This window comes from Sinocyclocheilus rhinocerous, unplaced genomic scaffold (assembly GCF_001515625.1).
Source record: "Sinocyclocheilus rhinocerous isolate Xijiao unplaced genomic scaffold, SAMN03320098_v1.1 scaffold752, whole genome shotgun sequence".
In the NCBI taxonomy this organism is placed as follows: Eukaryota; Metazoa; Chordata; class Actinopteri; order Cypriniformes; family Cyprinidae; genus Sinocyclocheilus; species Sinocyclocheilus rhinocerous.
In genome coordinates this window covers 1,420,356-1,438,122 of record NW_015639777.1, presented here as the reverse complement: position 1 = coordinate 1,438,122, position 17,767 = coordinate 1,420,356, and the positions used below count along the sequence as shown (strand labels likewise).

General features: G+C 38.1%; 1 protein-coding gene across 1 annotated transcript in view; it reads right to left on the bottom strand.

Annotated features, from left to right (window-relative positions):
• ulk4 (unc-51 like kinase 4) overlaps positions 1-17,767 on the bottom strand; it is a 234,135-nt gene that overhangs the window by 135,467 nt on the left and 80,901 nt on the right. The window contains exons 23-28 of the mRNA XM_016567664.1: positions 10,709-10,842; positions 10,185-10,306; positions 4,595-4,651; positions 3,836-3,887; positions 3,418-3,512; positions 1,098-1,149 (exon numbers count right to left, since the gene is read on the bottom strand). Coding sequence (XP_016423150.1) covers positions 1,098-1,149; positions 3,418-3,512; positions 3,836-3,887; positions 4,595-4,651; positions 10,185-10,306; positions 10,709-10,842 — 512 coding nt within the window. The remainder of the gene's footprint in view (positions 1-1,097; positions 1,150-3,417; positions 3,513-3,835; positions 3,888-4,594; positions 4,652-10,184; positions 10,307-10,708; positions 10,843-17,767) is intronic.

Sequence of the window (17,767 nt, the reverse complement as noted above, 5' to 3'; positions counted from 1 at the left end):
TTTGATTTTAATAGTGCATTAGTAAATGTTGAAATTAATATTAACTAAGATATGTTAAATGCTGAAGAAGTAGGCTATTGTTTATTCTTAGTTCATGTTAACTAAAATAGTTAACTAATGAAATCTTATTGTAAACTGTTTCCAGAATATTGTTCAAATTGTTACTGCCTTTAGTTATTATTTTGGAATAAGTATAAAAATGCATAAAAACACTATGACCTGTATAATTAGTATTACAAATATTAAATAAAATAAAAATAATATTAATAAAATACAGAATAGAATTATATGTTTTCTCTTTTTATGTAATATTTATATATAGAATTATATTTGTTCTCTTTTTATGTAATATTTATATATAAATATATATTTATATATAAAACTGTCTCCTCATTTTAAAACGCCACCGCACGCCACTGCGTACCACCTACACTAAACTCTACCTGAAACCTAAACAATAGTTTGAGAAAAAGCAAACCTGGGATAAAAATGCATTTGCCAAAGGAGTGCAACGCTGTACCAGGTGAGCTAGAGTGCGAGCTTACTATGATAAACAATCCATACACATGGAGCAGGTTATGTGATATGTTACAATGTATTCATTTATAAATCATGCTCTGTGGTAAAAATGTTTCGAGGTCATAGTATAGTATTGTGCAAGGAACTGCACAACAAAAAAAGTCTTTATTAATCGATACTCTGGCCCTGTAATAATTTATGTGAAAAGGAAAAACTAAATTAAAAATACAAAAAGTTGTTGGTGTTTTACTGCCACTATTTCACCTGGAAACTGAAGTGAAATTTCTGTATCGTTTACGTTTTAAATGGCAGAGACATATTTCCAATGAGACTTGGTTTCATATAAATGTATATCCAATGTTAGTTGACAAAAAAAGTGAGAATGTGAAAATGTGTTCTAAGTCCACAGGGCCCAAGAAACACCCAATTATTTTATTCCATGTGTGCCATTTCATAGTTTTCATGACTTTACTATTATTCTAAAGTATAGACGATAGTAATAAAGAATGAATAGTGTGCCAAACCTTGATTCATAGTGTATAATTGTCTGCTTATTTGGAGCAGAAATGTGTTCTCACCATTTTTACTGAAGGCCAGAGACGCCAGCGGTGGTGCAATCAAATCCACAACCTTGGGGAAACAAAGAGAGAAGTGCATTATTCTAAAAGTGAGAAATCTCACCTATATGTGCTTAGTCTCAGCAGACCGCACACACACGGCGTGAGTGAAAGTGAAACAGCTGGAAGCAGAAGACTGAGAGAGTGCTCTGAAGAGCTCCAATTTGCATGGAAATGTGATGTCAGCTCTGCCCTTTGATCATAGAAAGTGTGTTCCAACAAAAGGCCTTACGCCAGCTCTTTTGAAAATTAGAATCAGGTTTTTATGATTATTACCAACTACAATCAGCCGCATGGCAGCAAACGTTGTGCACAGGTGCCTTAATGTGGATGGCTGTGGGCATCTCCCAAACAAAGGATTTCACTCTCTCTGACTCTAAGTGAAAAGAACACCAAAGAAGCATATTGTAAAGGTTATCTATGAATTTTCCTCTTCTTGTCTCTGTTGTAAAAGACAGATTTTTTCAGCGAGCTGCAAGTATTGTACAGGTGCTATGTTAACCCGCGGCACATCTTTGATCTCTTGCCCGCTCCTTATGAGACGTTTGTCGTGAATGTCAGTATAATGGTAATTCTTTCTCTGTAGCTTAGTCGAGGTATGTTTGAATGTTAGAATCAAGTGAGTTTTCTACCCAGACAGCCATTATTTGGGTCAATGACGAATGCGTGTCCTTGAGGAAGGAAAATCTTTTAAAAATCTAGTTTCCAAGAACACACAAGTTCTTAGAAATTACTTTTTCTATTCATGTTGGTTTCATATGGTTTTGAAAAACTCTTATAGTATTCAACACAAATTTACATTTAATGAAAATGTCAAACAAATCTATGATTTTGACCACAACTTTGATTTTGAATAAGTTTTTAAAAATAATAACCATTAAGTTAATAAGCAATGATAAGTTACAACTACTTAAGGTATTATTATTAGTAGTAGTAGTAGTATTTGTAATGTTAATTATAGTTATATATTTTTGTTTAAATATTTTATGATTGAAATGTTTTACTGTTTGTACAAATTCCATGGTAAGAAAATAAATAAATAAAAATTAATACAATTAATAAGTAAAAACAGTCATTTTGTTCTATAATAGAATAGAATAGAATAGAATAGAATTTATTATTTATTTTCAGGATTCTTTTATTAAGACAGCATTTATTTGAAATATAAATCTTTTGTAACATTATACATTTTTTTACAGGTAAAAAAACAAAAACAAAACAAAGAAAAAAAAAAGTCACGTGTCATGTATCACATCATGACCCATTCACGTACTATTACTGCATTTTTTGGAAATCATGTGGAAATCGACTTGTTTAGCTGCCAACACTATAAAAAAAATTTTTTTGGCATCTATGGTACCTTCCCACCGCACAAAAGGTTCTTTATTGTGGAAAAAGGTTCTTTAAATTATTTTGATTAAAATGTTCTTCACACTAAGGGAAGAGAGAAGAAAAAAAAATCTTTAAAGAACTGCTTACTGAAAGGTTCTTTGAGGGACCAATAATGGTTCTTCTGTGGCATTACTGCAAAACCCCCTTTTGGAACCTTTAGCAAGAGGGCATTTTTGCATGCAGAGCCTTTGTGTCTATAATCCTCATTGGTATTGGTTTCAATAAACCGGACATTCACATGCTATATAGAGTGTGTGTGTGTGTTTTGAGAGTGAAAAAATGGGATCTAATGACTCCTGGCGAACTGTAATTAAGGTGCCTTCTCCTATTATAGAGTATCAGAGAGCCTGTGTCCTCTCACCGCTTCCTGATGCATCAGTCCTACAGAACGCACATCAATACTCATTACAAAAGCCTTACACACAGAGAGATATACACACATACACACTCCCTTCACTCCTGAGTGATTTGCTGTTGCTGAGAGGTTTGTGAGAATAATAATGCTGGGCAGAGGGGAGCCGTGATCTCAGTTGTAGCTCCGTCAGGCGTGAGGACTTGAGATCTCAGGTTAGACGTGAATGTAGCCCTTGCTGCTCTGATACACAGCTTGATATTATTGTGTTTGTGAGCCTGTCATTATGGAGGGCAAGTTAAATGGCTGAATGTGGCCAAATAGAGGGTTTAGGGACTAACTTTGCCAGAACATTTTCATAGACACCTTACACTTTCATGGGGAGACAAACACGGTTGAGAAATTTGTGTAATAGTCCCATAACACACTTCAACAAAATGTAGCTAAATGCTGTTGGAAAGAGGCTTAAATAATTTATAAATAATTGGGAGAGACAAAATGAATAGCAGAACATCAAAGAGTGGTATATATACTCACAGTGCAGTGATAGAGGCCGAGAAGAGCGGGATGTTGGGAAATGGCCTCCACTGCAGATAGTGTGTTTCTGATCAGTTCCTCAGATGCTGCTTGACCTGTTAATTGTGGATAAAATTATCATAGCAGGCATAAATGTAGGAATACAACAGTAATCTCACTTTTGAACAATTGATTTTCAACCAATGACTGAAAAAAACTAATATTACACTGGAAGACATCAACTGAAAAGCAACATGTCTGAAAAACTGGAGCTAAAATAAATACATTAGAGCCGTATATCTTAAATGAATCAGCAACGCGCCTTGAACACTAAAGAATGTAGTTTATGCAAGAATGGTTTAAAGTAAAAAAGCACAGAAAGAGAAGTTGAAGAGTTTGTGAAAACCTTAGATAAATAAAATTGCAAATAAAAACTTACCTATAGCACTTCCCAAACTCGTCTCATTAGAGTCAATGGAGGTTATGTGATTCTTTCCATAATGAAAGAGAAAAGAGATATTTAAAATTACACATTTTAATGTCGATCATTCATTCATTCATTCATTATGAATGAGTTATGAACAAAAACAACTACCACTTTTTGGACATGTAACATGCAACATAATTAAATGGCCAATGTCAATACAGATTCTAATATTTATAGACAGGATGACTGATATGTCTAATGTAATTTAATGAAAGATGTACACAAAATTGCGGAATTTAAACAAACACTTTTTATAATAATAACAATAATAATAAATTGCATTTTGAAATAAATTTAAATAAAAACAGTTATTTGAAATTGTAATACTATTTAATATTTATATAGTATTTTTTTTGTTCAATTACACTGCAAAAAAAATTATTCATTGAATTCACTATTTTTTTTTTAAAGGTAAGTGGTTGCAATCAATTTATTTTAGCTACAATTAAATAAACAAATTCCGTAGCCTAACTTTCAACTAAATTTGTTTATTTAAATGTAGCTAAAATAAATTGTTTGCAACCACTTACCTTAAAAAAAATTTGTATAATTTTTTTCAGTGTACATGCAGCCTAGGTGAGCATAAGAGACTTATTTTAAAAAAATGAATGAATGAATAACAAATCTTACCGACCCCAAACTTGTGAACAGTACTGTGTGCTTATATAGCAAATGGCATTTTAACAATAATCACTAAACTGAGAGACTCACCAGCAGTTTTCCAAATTTGATGATAAAGGCCTCAGTCACCACCTGCGGTCGGAAGATCTGTCAAAGCAAATAAGCACAGTCATGAAGCAATGTAGTCTAAAAGACACTTCACCAACCTACAACACTGTACAACATTGCTATTCACTACCCTTGAGTCTTATTCCGTTTGAGTTCCACCAAAAACTGTCAGTCTTCACTTGAGCTTTAGTGGCTATGAAATCTTACAGTTGTCTTGAACACAGCCGGATGTGCGCTGCAGATTTCTTTCATCGTACTGCAAAATTGGCAGTCTCGGATCTATTAATGCATCATGCTCACCGACGGCCGATAAATTGCCTTTGCAATGAATCTTCTGACAGGTTCAGAATTTTTAGGCCGCATTGCTGCGCTCTAGACGCTCAACGCTGTGAATAAAATCCCAGCTTCGATGCGCATCGTACAGTCTGACATAAGAACGTTAATGTCACTGAGGAATGCCACCGTTAAAGTCTGCCATGGGCTTTACCCAAGATCTCATCCGGGACACATCGTACCGTACAATCTGACAAGCAACGATTGTAGAGGACAGCAAAAATTGCTAAATGTTCAGCCACTTTAAGAGAAAATGTTACAAATCCCTGCTGTTCTGTCAGAGGACATTTTTCACCATCAAGCACCATTTCGACTAAGCAACAGAAGATGTGGTATTCGAGTGTGTTCCATTTACATGGTCATCCTGGGATGTGATCCTCCTCTCTGGAGGACTTCAGCGCTGGTGTGAGAATGAGGGGGTTCATGTTTGTGCTGTAGGACAGTAATGATGTGAGGACAGAGGTCATAGTCGTGGACAGTGACAGGTATTGAGATCTTATCCACTCTCGCCTCTGAGAAACACACCGGACCTGACCTCTGCGCTGACCCCTGTGACTGATGAGTGCTGTGAGTGTCAGCGTAGTGTGTTGGCTGTCAGTGAAGCAACAAGCCACAGAGACAGATGAGACAACAGAGAAAGCTCATCACATGAATGTATGTATGGATGCACAGACACAGAGGCATGCTCTCACATTACAAGAGCACGACGCCTCACAGAACCACACAGCAGCTGAAGAGATCACGCACATAGGGCTCAAGGGCATAAGAGGCCAGTGAAGTCTCAAAGATGCAGACCAACCTGCTACTGGGAAGACAACCAGCTATGCCCTGCAGCATTTTTCTTAATATCAGAACACACACACACACACACACACACTGGACTGGTGTAGCTAGACTTTTGACTACAGGCATGAAGTCTAGCCCACACTGCAGCTTATTCTAGCCAAGTACCGCCCACTTAGGCAGGAAGGGGTCGACTGACTGACAAAAGTTTGGACATTCAAAATAACAGTAAAGCCATCACAACTGTGAAATAACACAAATGTAAGTATATGCATTATTCAGTGACAAAAATGTTAAATAAAATCAAAACTTTCTTTTATCCATCTCATATTTCAGCTTCTTCAAATCAGCCACCCTCAAATGATCCTTCAGCAATCATTATAATACACTGATTTACTACTCAAGAGCATTTCTTTTTATTATCTGTTGAAAACAGCTGTGCTGCTCAATACTTTTGGGGAAACTATGATACAGTGCATGTTTTTCAAGATTCTATTCAGGATTCTCTGATAAATAGAAAGTGAAAAAAAAAAAGATCTAAATAAATCAATCAATCAATTTAACGTGTCCTTGCTGAATGAAAGTAATAATTGCTTTCAAAAAACTTACTGAGCCCAAAATTTTGATCTGTAAAGAAATTAACAATTCAAAGTTTTCTAAGATCATGAGAAAATGACCAGCCACAGTTCATTTTTAGAGGAGGGCAAATAATTATTGAAAAATATATATATATCAAAGACAGAAAAATCCAGTGAGTCGTTCTTCGGAAGCGCTCACTGGAGCAGCCTGGCGACACCGTCTCCAAGAAATTTAATCAGCCATTAAGATCAGACATTTGGACAAATATTTGCCATATTTGGGTGCAATATGCATCAGGCGGCCAGTGAATGTCTGTGGGTGATCTGTGGATGTGCTGTCTGAAACTGGCACTACACCAACACAACTCACTGTGAGGACCATTAAAACAGACAGACACACAAACAATCAAAAGAACTGCCTATTACCACTTTAAGCCACCCACTGCAGCTCTGTGTTAATGGACATCTGTGTATCCTCCTTAGATGAGTTAATGACAGTGGAACTATCAGACAGACAGCTCTATCAGCGCTGAACCCTTCAAATGAGACGACTCAATCTGCTACTGAGTCTCCATGGCAAATCCTGGCCGAATGTAAAAGTGTATTAAATCAGCAGAGAGACTCATCAACTCTGCGCACTGACAAACATCTTTCTCTGAGAACACCAGATCCCTTCATATTAATTTTGCTGTGACTGAGTGTGTCAGAAGTAAATCCAATTTTGCACTGTTTGGCAACTGGTAATAATCTGTGTGTGTGTGTGTGTGTGAGCGCTGAAGCTGCACCGGAAAGCTCTTTAATAGATCATTTCATTCTGACACAGACAGTGATTACACTCGGTGCGTGACAGGCAGGTATGGCACATCCTTTCTTTATTTTCTGTTCAGATGAAGACATAAAGTGAGCGGTGGATGAGAGTCAGGAAAGTTTATTTTGTAGTTAGTTTAAATGACGCGTAATGATTTACACATTTACTCTTTTCAAACATTATCTATCACAATACCTCTCTTATATACTTCAAAAATGAACTTCATGTTCTTGACCATTTTTGTCCTTAAGACAATAGCTGCATCCGAATATGCATTCTTCTCTAATATATACCAGGCGAAAAACAATATGTGTGACTGAATTCACAGTTTTCATAAAACAACATGCAAAAGCAGCCCGGATAATCTACTACTATAGGCTAGATTCTGAAGTGAACATCCTATGGACACTTTACTATCCCACGAGTCCACAGGAGAGGAGTTGTGAATGGCAACTGCCGTTGTAGGTCACATGATAATGACAACATGATAAATGTAGTTGTGACGAGTGGGGCGGGGCCCGAGAGACATGGGAACGGAGCGAGGCCGGTGGAGTGAATGATAATGAGCGAATGATAATCACCGGTCTCGAGTCCAACGGAGGAGCTCCGGAAGGATAAAAGGAGGAGTGACGACAGTGCAAGACGAGAGAGGACCAGGCCTGGATTATGTTGTTTTGGTTATGTTTGTGTGCGGCAGTCGTCCGTGAGGGGCTGTCACGCTATTTTCAGGGTTTTTTTCAGTTTATTTTGTTATTAAATTATGTTTAAATGTTCGCCGGTTACCGCCTCCTTCTTCCCGATCTACGAACTGTTACATTGGTGCCGAAACCCGGGAGGAAGGAGGGACACGCTGCAAGAGATCCGTCGCCGCTGTGGTGAATCCGCGGTGCCATCAAGCATGGCAGAGCAGTCTGCCGCTATGGACGCTCGAGGCGGTGGGCTGGAGTCAGTTGCCGGGGGGGGGCGGACGAACTCGCTGCCGGCCGCCTGGGTTGTGGTGGGACGGCTGCTGTTCGTGAGGGAGCGGAGGAGTCGCTGCCGGAGCCTGCTGCCCTCCGCCATGATGGGGAGGAGCAGGGAACGGGGGACTACTTCCGGCTGCCCCAAACCCGGAGGAGCCGTCGCCGTCCACCAGGCGGCAGAGGAGTGTTGGGCCAGCCACCCACCGAGGGCTATCCAGTGCCGCCGCCAGGCATCGCGGAAGAGTTTACCCAGCTGGTGGAGGGCCGAGCAGCAGTGTGTCTGGGAACCGGAACAGAATTTTTTTTCTCCTCTCTTCCCTCTCTCGTCTCTGTCTCTCCTCATCCTTCCGTCTCCTTTTCTCTCACCTCGTCTGTCCATACCCCCAGGTGCTGCGGCCACCATGACAGGGCCCCCCGGGGGGGAGTAGAGCGCAGTCTCGTGAGTACCCCCTGGACTGCGAGGGGCGATGGGGGTATGTGACGAGTGGGGCGGGGCCGAGAGCCGTGGGAACGGAGCGAGGCCGGTGGAGTGAATGATAATGAGCGACACCTGCGCCACTCACTGGTCTCGAGTCCCACGGAGGAGCTCCGGAAGGATAAAAGGAGGAGTGACGACAGTGCAAGACGAGAGAGGACCAGGCCTGGACTTTATGTTGTTGCTTTGGTTCTGTTTGTGCGCGGCAGTCGTTCATGAGGGGCTGTCGCGCTATTTTCAGTTTTCTGTTTGTTTATTAAATTATGTTTAAATGTTCGCCGGTTCCCGCCTCCTTCTTCCCGATCTAAGAACTGTGTTACAGTAGTATGCCTAGATTACAATTATGTTACACACATTTATTTTATATAGAACAGACTTTTTTAACGGTTGCAAAGTAATTACTTGTTCAAATGAAGTGCCTACTTAGAGAGTATGCAATTTTGGAGCAAGCCAGAGACATCTTTTGGCATCTTTCTGGCATTTTTTATATTTGTCAAACAGCGCATTTAATTTAAATTCAATATGACTACTTTAAATTCAAAATGACTCTGTAAATGTACAACACTACTATGCACAGTTTTGTAAGTTGCACATCTATTGAAAATAATTATTTTCTGTTTTCTTTTATCATGCGTATTGATGCACATATATGCCGCGTACATTACAATTTTACCCATGTATTTCAAAGCTTTTAAAGGGATAGTTCACCCAAAAATTAAAATTACCCCATGATTTACTAACCCTCAAGCCATCCTAAGTGTATATGACTTTCTTCGTTCAGATGAATCCAATAAGATATATATATGTGACCCTGGACCACAAAACCAGTCATAAGGGTCAACTAATTGAAATTGAGATTTATACATCATCTGAAAGCTGAATAAATAAGCTTTCCATTGATGTATGGTTTGTTAGGATAGGACAATATTATGATGCAATCTGTTCAGATCTAAATGCAATTCTGCGAATGAACAGGTTTCATTCATTTTCATATTTAATTTTAATTGCGGTATTTAATTGTGCAGGGGCAATTTTTGCCCCTTTATCTTGAATTTTTTGGCGTTTTTGCAAAGCCCCCTGTTAATTTCCGACCCTGGAAGGAACACTGTGACTAAGTGGTATTTGGATGTTCCAGGTGGATGTTCTGATCTGACATAAAGGGTACTTTGCCTGAACAGACTGCGAATCACTGCTATCCACTTTATCTTTAATATAATACTGTGTGTATACATTTGCAACTTGAATGTTCGAGGCTTCCAGTGTCATTCGCTGCCAGCTATTTTTAGCGGCCCAAAACAGCTATGCTAAACATGCTGCTTAATATAATAAAACTGGTATTTATTTTAAAATTAATTCAATTTATTATCATAATCATAAACACAATGGCTTGTAGCACAATTAGTTTTACCTTTTATTGCATTGTTATTTTTCTAGTTATTTACCTGTAGTGGCTAATTAAAGTCTTGCACATTCACAGAAAATAGCTTGTGAAATAAGTTATCTATTGCACCACAAGCTAGGTCCCCACATTTTTAATTTTTCTTTTTTCAGGTTGTACCATCCTTGTGGAAAACGAAAACCCAAAATAACTAGCAAAAAGGTAAATATAGCAAGACCTGACACAGACACACACCTGTGAGGTGAGCAGATGCAGCACCACAGCCATCATGGGGAGGCTCTGCTTCAGCTGACGGGACTGCGTTGGAGAGGGGTGCTTCCTTCCCACAATGCTGCCTAACACGGACAGGATGTCATCTACAGAAAGCCCACATAAACAGAAGCAGTGAGAAATCAGCTAATCACAAAACAAACCGTCATGATCAGTCTGGGTAGGTGGCCCGGGGCGTGAGCAGGTGCATCTCTGTGTTGGGATGAAACCCGCAGGAAGAACTGAACTGGTTTGAGCCGGTTTAAACCGGTTTCATGGGGTAGCAGTGGTGTGTAGCGGCTCTGATTCGCAAATGAAAAAGAAGGAACAGGTCGATACCTGAGAGCCTGCTCACGTATTCAATCAGAAAGATAATTAAAGAGAGGCCAATCAAATTCAGTGTTCATTCTCATTGCCCCTGCTTTTGCCCATTTCACTCTGTTCCTTCTCAAGTGAATTCTTTGCGTTCCCTTTTCCCTCTTTTTTTGGGTGTATTGTGATTGATTTACCCAGGATGGCTGGCAGTTCGTGCACGGTGTGACGGATGAAGAGGGTCAGGCATTTTGACAGGTATTCATTGCCGCTTTGTTGCTCCTTTCCTGGCGTGGCCTTTCGGACGTCTCTTTCAATGTACATCACCAGCCTGAGAGAAGGGTTGGCAAAACATTATTATTCATCTGCAGACACCCAGACCAAACAGAGAGAGGGAGAGCGAGAGTCAGATCTGAAACACACAGTGGGGAGAGGATAGATGCGTTTAATCAATTACACTCAACAGCTGGAGGGGTGACAGAAGGGAGATGAAATGGTGTTGATCCTGAAACAATATCAGGAAGGGAATGAGGTCTGTCTGCCTGGCTGAAAAGACCAGAGAAAAACAAGATGCATCTGGCAAGGAATTGAATTTGAAGTGTATAAGGTACGAAAATTGGAGGCTGAATTAGAGATGAATGAATTTGACTTGATTCAAACATGCAAACCAACATATTAGGATTGATTCATGGGGTTGGTGTTCTCTTAGTAAAAGCTTGGATCAGATCTGCTGAGATTCTGGGAACTGCCTTAGATCTTTCATTATGATCCCAGCACAATCCCTGAGGCATAATGAAATAAATGTTGTTCTTTTTATGGATGATTTTATACTTATTATAACAACAACAACCTTCACACATTATTTGAAATTTTCCACCAACAAAGTCCAATGACAACAATGTTTGTGAACTATATTTATGGATTATCAATGTTGTCATTTTTTTCTTCTTCTTGCCACAGAGTCATTTCAGCCACATCTAAAACCATGTATTATGATAGCATTCTGTGGTACAAATGATGTTGACAGAAATGAAAATATTTCTATTTCTAATCTATCATTACTGTATGTGACAAAATGCACTGCCTGATAAATGACAATATAAACTGCAGGATTTTTTTCATGTATAAATCATATATAATGAATTAAATAGTTTCTGTAATGCATCACAAAGCAGTTGCTCATATGTGCACATAGTATTATTGCATACTGTGATTGTCTATTTATCTCTACATTTTAATAAACAGTGTTGACTTAATTACAGGTTTATATGAGCACACAAACTTTGTACGCATGCTCTTCAGTTGGCATGCACAAGTTGGAAAGGACATTTTCAAGTCAGTTTTTGCCTTTTACACTGTAAATCCCACTTTGTTTCTCACTTGAAATAGGAATTTTAGATAGAATTTAGCATCAAGCATGTGTTTTATAAATGAGGGCCTGATAAAATAATAAAATCTATAACAATAATATTGCATTAATCTGACAAATAAGGTTCCTTGTTAAATGGAATAGCCACCAGGTGAATATCTTAAGTCCAATTGCTCCTTAGCAAACACCAACTGCCTTAGCAAACACCATAAATTAAATTTTAACACTTAGCATTAAAAGAGTATCTCAACACAACATTGATTGATTCAGCCTCACCTCTAGTATCTCAAACGAATCAATTCACTACAAACAACATATGCGTCTTATGAGAGAATTAGCTAACGTAATATTCATGCTATTGTTATGCATGTCTTGAACACAGTGAAGAACATGAATAAGAAAAGAGACAATAGAGCTTGGGCAGAAGGGAGGATCAGGCCATTCTCAAGAACTGCTGATCACTGTAGTGTTAACTCTGATTGATACACCACGTTAAAGGAATAGGGAGGGGAAAAAAGGATAAAAGAAAGAAAAGCAATTCGAGTCATCATTTACTTCATTACTGTCTTCAACACTTTGGCCGAAGGATCAAACATTCACTATTCACTGAACATCTTTTCTTTTTTGCGCTAAAGCATATTCAACTCTACTAGACATTGTGAGAATCAACTGCAATTAACATCACTGACATCAAACAAGGCATGTCTTTATGCACCAAGTATGAATATGCCATTTGAGAGCTAACGCAAAATTTTCAGTAAATAAAGACTGTTTAGATTTAATTTAATTTAATTTTTTAAAGTTTATTTGAATAGGAACAATACAATAAACATAATTCCAGTCAAAGACGGGAAAACATGCACTGCACATAGAGATTATAGCTGACGCTAATTCACATCTCATGTCCCTAGAAAGGTTTTTCTAAAAAAATCAATACAAATATAAATAACCAAAATAATTATCATAAAATAACTATCTGTAGCCTACCAAAAAAAATAAAGAATCTGAAAATCTGGAAAAAGAAGAATAAATAAAGAAGTTTAGATCTGTTCCTGATGCACAGCTATCGTATGGCTTGAGGAGATGTGCAATATTGCGCATGAAGGTCACATTAGCAAAATTTCAGTGAGGGGAAAAAAAAACAGTAACCTATGAAGCTCTGATGACACAGATGCCACTTTCAAAACAAGAAGCAATGTGACAAATTTGTGAACTTGAATGTAAGCAGAATCTGCATTCAAACATTTATTGTTTGAATTTCCTGATAAAAGAATTTGAAAGATGACACTTTGTTTCTTATCTAAAGTAACAAAACACGAAACTTATTGCGATTATTGGACAAGAGGTGTGATATATGTGGCTCAAAATTTCCCTGCAAGCGAGTCAGTTCCTCCCAGCCCCTCATAACACACACAAGCATGGAAACTGGCACATGCAAACAAACACACACACAAACACACACACACACACTTCTTCTGAGGCGTATCTCTCAAATTAGACATGGATAAAAAAGCAAACAGTGAGAAAATTGCACAGAGCCCAGCAGTGTGGGAAGGAAATGCACTCAGCAATTATACCAGAGGCTGAAAGTAAGTTTGAACAGTGGACTAGAGGGAACACACTAACTCCAATGAGAGAGCAATCGCCTACTTAACTAGCACACTCAACAAAGAGAACTGGGACCTGCATGCAAACCTGGCAAATAGCTACTGTATTAAAGTTGCACTGGCCAAGCAAATAAAAGCATAAGCTAAAATGAGCATCACAAACATTTAAGAGTGCTTGTTTGGATGACAAAAACTCAATAATGAAAAATTTTATCTTCCCTTTGAATTAGTTGCTCAGTGACTTGACTCTGCTGAATTGTAATTGGCACTGAAATTAACACAGAAGTTATTTGCTCAAGGATATTCTTGGTAAAATTCTTCCGAGAATAGTCAATATAGAAAGTGCCAACCAAACTAAAAAGCTTTAAACGCATCAACGTCCAGTAAACAGAAATGTGTGACATTACATTCGAAAGCAGTACAATAGCAGTACAAATAATTCATTATATTGAATCATTTCTATGAAAACAGTAAAAGGGATCATATTCATCTATATTCTATTGAAGTCCATTTATAATGTTTGTAGTGTTTTTTTTTACATGAAAGCAGTTGAAGAATTGTTTGACCATTTCCATAAATACTGATTGAATGACTGATTGACTGATTGATTAATTGATTGACTCATTGATTGATTGACTGGCTGATTTGATTGATGCTGTTTTGAAAAATTCTCTGTAAACACTTCCAAAATTAGTAACACTGCTTGTTCTTGAGTTGCAAGTTCCCAGATGAGTCCAAAACAATGTAATACTGACCACCCACTATTCCAGTTCCCTTAGTTCTTAGAAAAATGACAAGTGTAATTTTTATGAGCAATTAAAATACTCATCGTATTAATCATAGATAAAGGATTCAGGAATATGAAACTGCAGAGTAAAAAATATCATTCAAATACATACATATATAAAAGTTGTTTGACAGTGAATGAACTCTGTTACTTACGCCTTTTGCAATGCTTTATTGGAGTGAGTGGTTTTGTTACAATTTTGACAATTTGACAAATAAATTTGGATTTCATGGGGCCCTAAATTAAAAGGTAGCTTACTCTTTGGAGTTTAACTGTGAACAAACAAGTTATGTTTACATTCATTCTGAAGGTCTAACAAACATGTGGATAGCATTTCCTTCCCCATTAATTGGTTAATTAATATTGTGATAAACACTGATATCATAATATATGGATAATATTTTTAACATACTTTTTTTTCACCCAGCCTGACTTATTACTCTTAAAAACTGGCATCATGTGGACATAGATGGTAACGTGTTAATGTATTAATTTAGCTTACTTGAAAAAGTAGAGGAAGTTAAGAAAAGTACATTTTTTGCAGCCCAGTTTCAATAAATGGTCTTTCTGTACTCGGAAACAGATTTGAGCTCTGAAAGTTACAGTATTTTTTTTTTCATTTTATGTTGATCACTTATTTCAAAAGATCAAAGAGTATTTGATTCCTTGTGATATGGTTAATTAATGGTTAGTAAATGGTCACCGATGCAAGGATTGCAAACAATCTGGCTTGCCATTTCACAATCAGTTTCCAGAAATTAAGCAAAATAAAACACAAAAGCAGGGCTCTACAGTGCGACCATTTCAGTCGAAGAATTTGACAAAAGATGACATACTTTTAATAAAGTTAAGAGGAGTCAAATATCACCTCGTAATGGGAAGGCTACTTTTTGATAAAATTTTGGATAATTGTTTAGAAGGTGCACCTAAAATTTTGAACGCGCTCCTAAATTTTTTAAGTTAGGAGCACAAGTGCTCCTGAAAAGAAAAGTAAGCGTAGAGCCCTGAAAAGGGAGTGTGTGGGCTACATTCCCAATCATAGCTGGCATCGAGGTCATCTGCAGAGAATGCTGTTTGTTCTTAGATTAGTCCGATTGAGCTTGACGGCTGTGTAGGTGACCTCAATTGATTCTAAGTGATGTGTGTTTCAATGTGTTGAAAAGCTACAGCCCAATGAATTGTTCCCTTGAGAGAGAAATATAAAGTCACTGGAGCTTATGGCTGAATTTGATTTTCTCTAACCTATAGAGAAGATTTGGGCTATTTGCTTGTTTGTTTTCTATTTGTATATAATCTATTTTGATGTGGCCAAGTTTAATGCTTAAGTTTAGTTATCGCAAAATATGAGCACTTTAGCATGCCTTATCAGGCACCACTAACTATATGCATATTTCAGGACACTAATCATCATCACCATCAAAATTGACAACATTGTTAAGACAAAGACAGCATCATTCTAAGTGACACCAGCAAAAAAAACACAAAGAACATCAAAACTAAGAAATTGCAATAGATTGCTTTGAATGTCATTTGTGCTGTAATCTACCACAGCCTTCCAGTTCTCATTTTCTCTTCAGCCAAGTCTTTCTTCCTGGGTCAAACAGAACAGAGCTACACTCTTAATTGACAGCAGCTTTAAAGAAAAGCTCATCTCTTAGAATCTTGGGAGTAATTTGAAGAGAGAGCATTTTCAGGTGTGTAATTCAATTGATTGAGCTTTGAGTTCAAAGGAATCATTCTTATACTTCTCAGTGTTAATGAAAATGATGGGATAAAACCACACAGCCCAAACCGTGCAAAGAATTATTAGACACCATTTTTCTTCTACATTTCAATAATTTAATAAAATTTGTGTCCAACTTTAACAGAAGCAGAAGTTGTACTTTGTAAAAGATATATACCAACTCAAACTCTGGCATGCCTCCTAAAACCTCTCCTGAAGTGGTGACCCTTAACTAAACCCCACCTCTTAAACTGCAACACAAGCTTATTGAAAAAATGATAGCAGTACAATACTTCTTGCACATTTCACAACACTTTCAAAGTGAAATATCCAGTGAGTGGCAGACAGTTTTCAATTGTGTTCAACTGTTCAATTTGACAACATTTGGCAACATTTTCGCTCCACATCGCAAGTGAAATGCTGTACCAGGTGAGCTAGAGAGCAAGTTTACTACATCTAAAAATCCATACATATGGAGTAGTATTCTGAAAGGAACCACACGAAAACAAATCATTATTAAAGGGGTCATATGATGCTTTTTCGTTCTTTCTTTGCGTGAACATTTGGGTGGCGTTATGCAAATCTTCCCACATAGCGACGTAGATATGTGGGGGCGTGTTAGAACGAGCCGTTTTAGGGGGGCGTGGCAGAGTCTTAACTTTGATAAAGAATATCTCTTTGGTTTTGAGACTTTAGTCTTTGCAACTTCAGGGATCTTATCTATGCACAATCAGCTTGTAACACTCCAAAGAGAAAGGAACAATTGAAATCGCATCATATGACCCCTTTAATTAATGATCTGTCCCTGTAATCATTGTGTGTGTGTGTGTGTGTTTCTATCCCGGTGGGTACTTAAACCTGAATACACACCAACTCATGGGGACTCGTGTCACAGTGGGGACCTAAATTGAGGTCCCCATGGGGAAACAAGCTTATAAATCATACAGAATGAGTTTTTTTTGGAGAATGTAAAAATGCAGAAAGTTTTCTGTGAAGGGTAGGTTTAGGTGTAGTGCCATAAAATATACGGTTTGTAGAGTATAATAACCATTACGCCAATGGAGAGTCCCCACAAGGATAATAAGCCAGATGTGTGTGTGTCTCGGTTTATTTTTATTTTTTTACTGCCACTAGTGTTCATTTCAACTGGAAACTGCAGTGAATTGCATGCATTGGTATGTTTTCAGAGTTTAGAGTTTACTGACCAATCATACCACTGCAACTTTTGCTGTACACCATGTTGTCTGACAAGTGTAACCCCTCTCTCCACCACACCTCATTCTTGTTCCGAGTGGGTCTCGAACCCGGGTCTCTGGCATGGGAGGCGGACGCACTAACAAGGAGGCTAAAGACTGCAGCCCCTAGCGTCAGTCGCTGAGATCAGGGGAGTGAGGTTTACCTGCACAGGACCTACTTGCTGGCCTCCGTTACACTCACCCCCCTAATCCTCACTCCCATCCGGGTCACGGCACCAATGTATCCCCTCTCTCCCAGCTCCTTACCACCACAACTCGTTCTTGTTCCGAGTGGGTCTCGAACCCGAGTCTCTGGCATGGGAGGCAGACGCACTAACAAGTAGGCCATCCTTGCTGCCATCAAGTCCTCTTGGGAAATTAGCTGGGCGAATTGTTATTAATCAATGTGCTCAAGCAAATATTAACGAGAGAAAGGTTTTGCATCAGAATCAATATTATATGACATGGTTGACAGGTTAATTCAATCAAAAACAGAAAATAAACCTACTTCCATTTAAAAAAAAAAAAAAAAAAA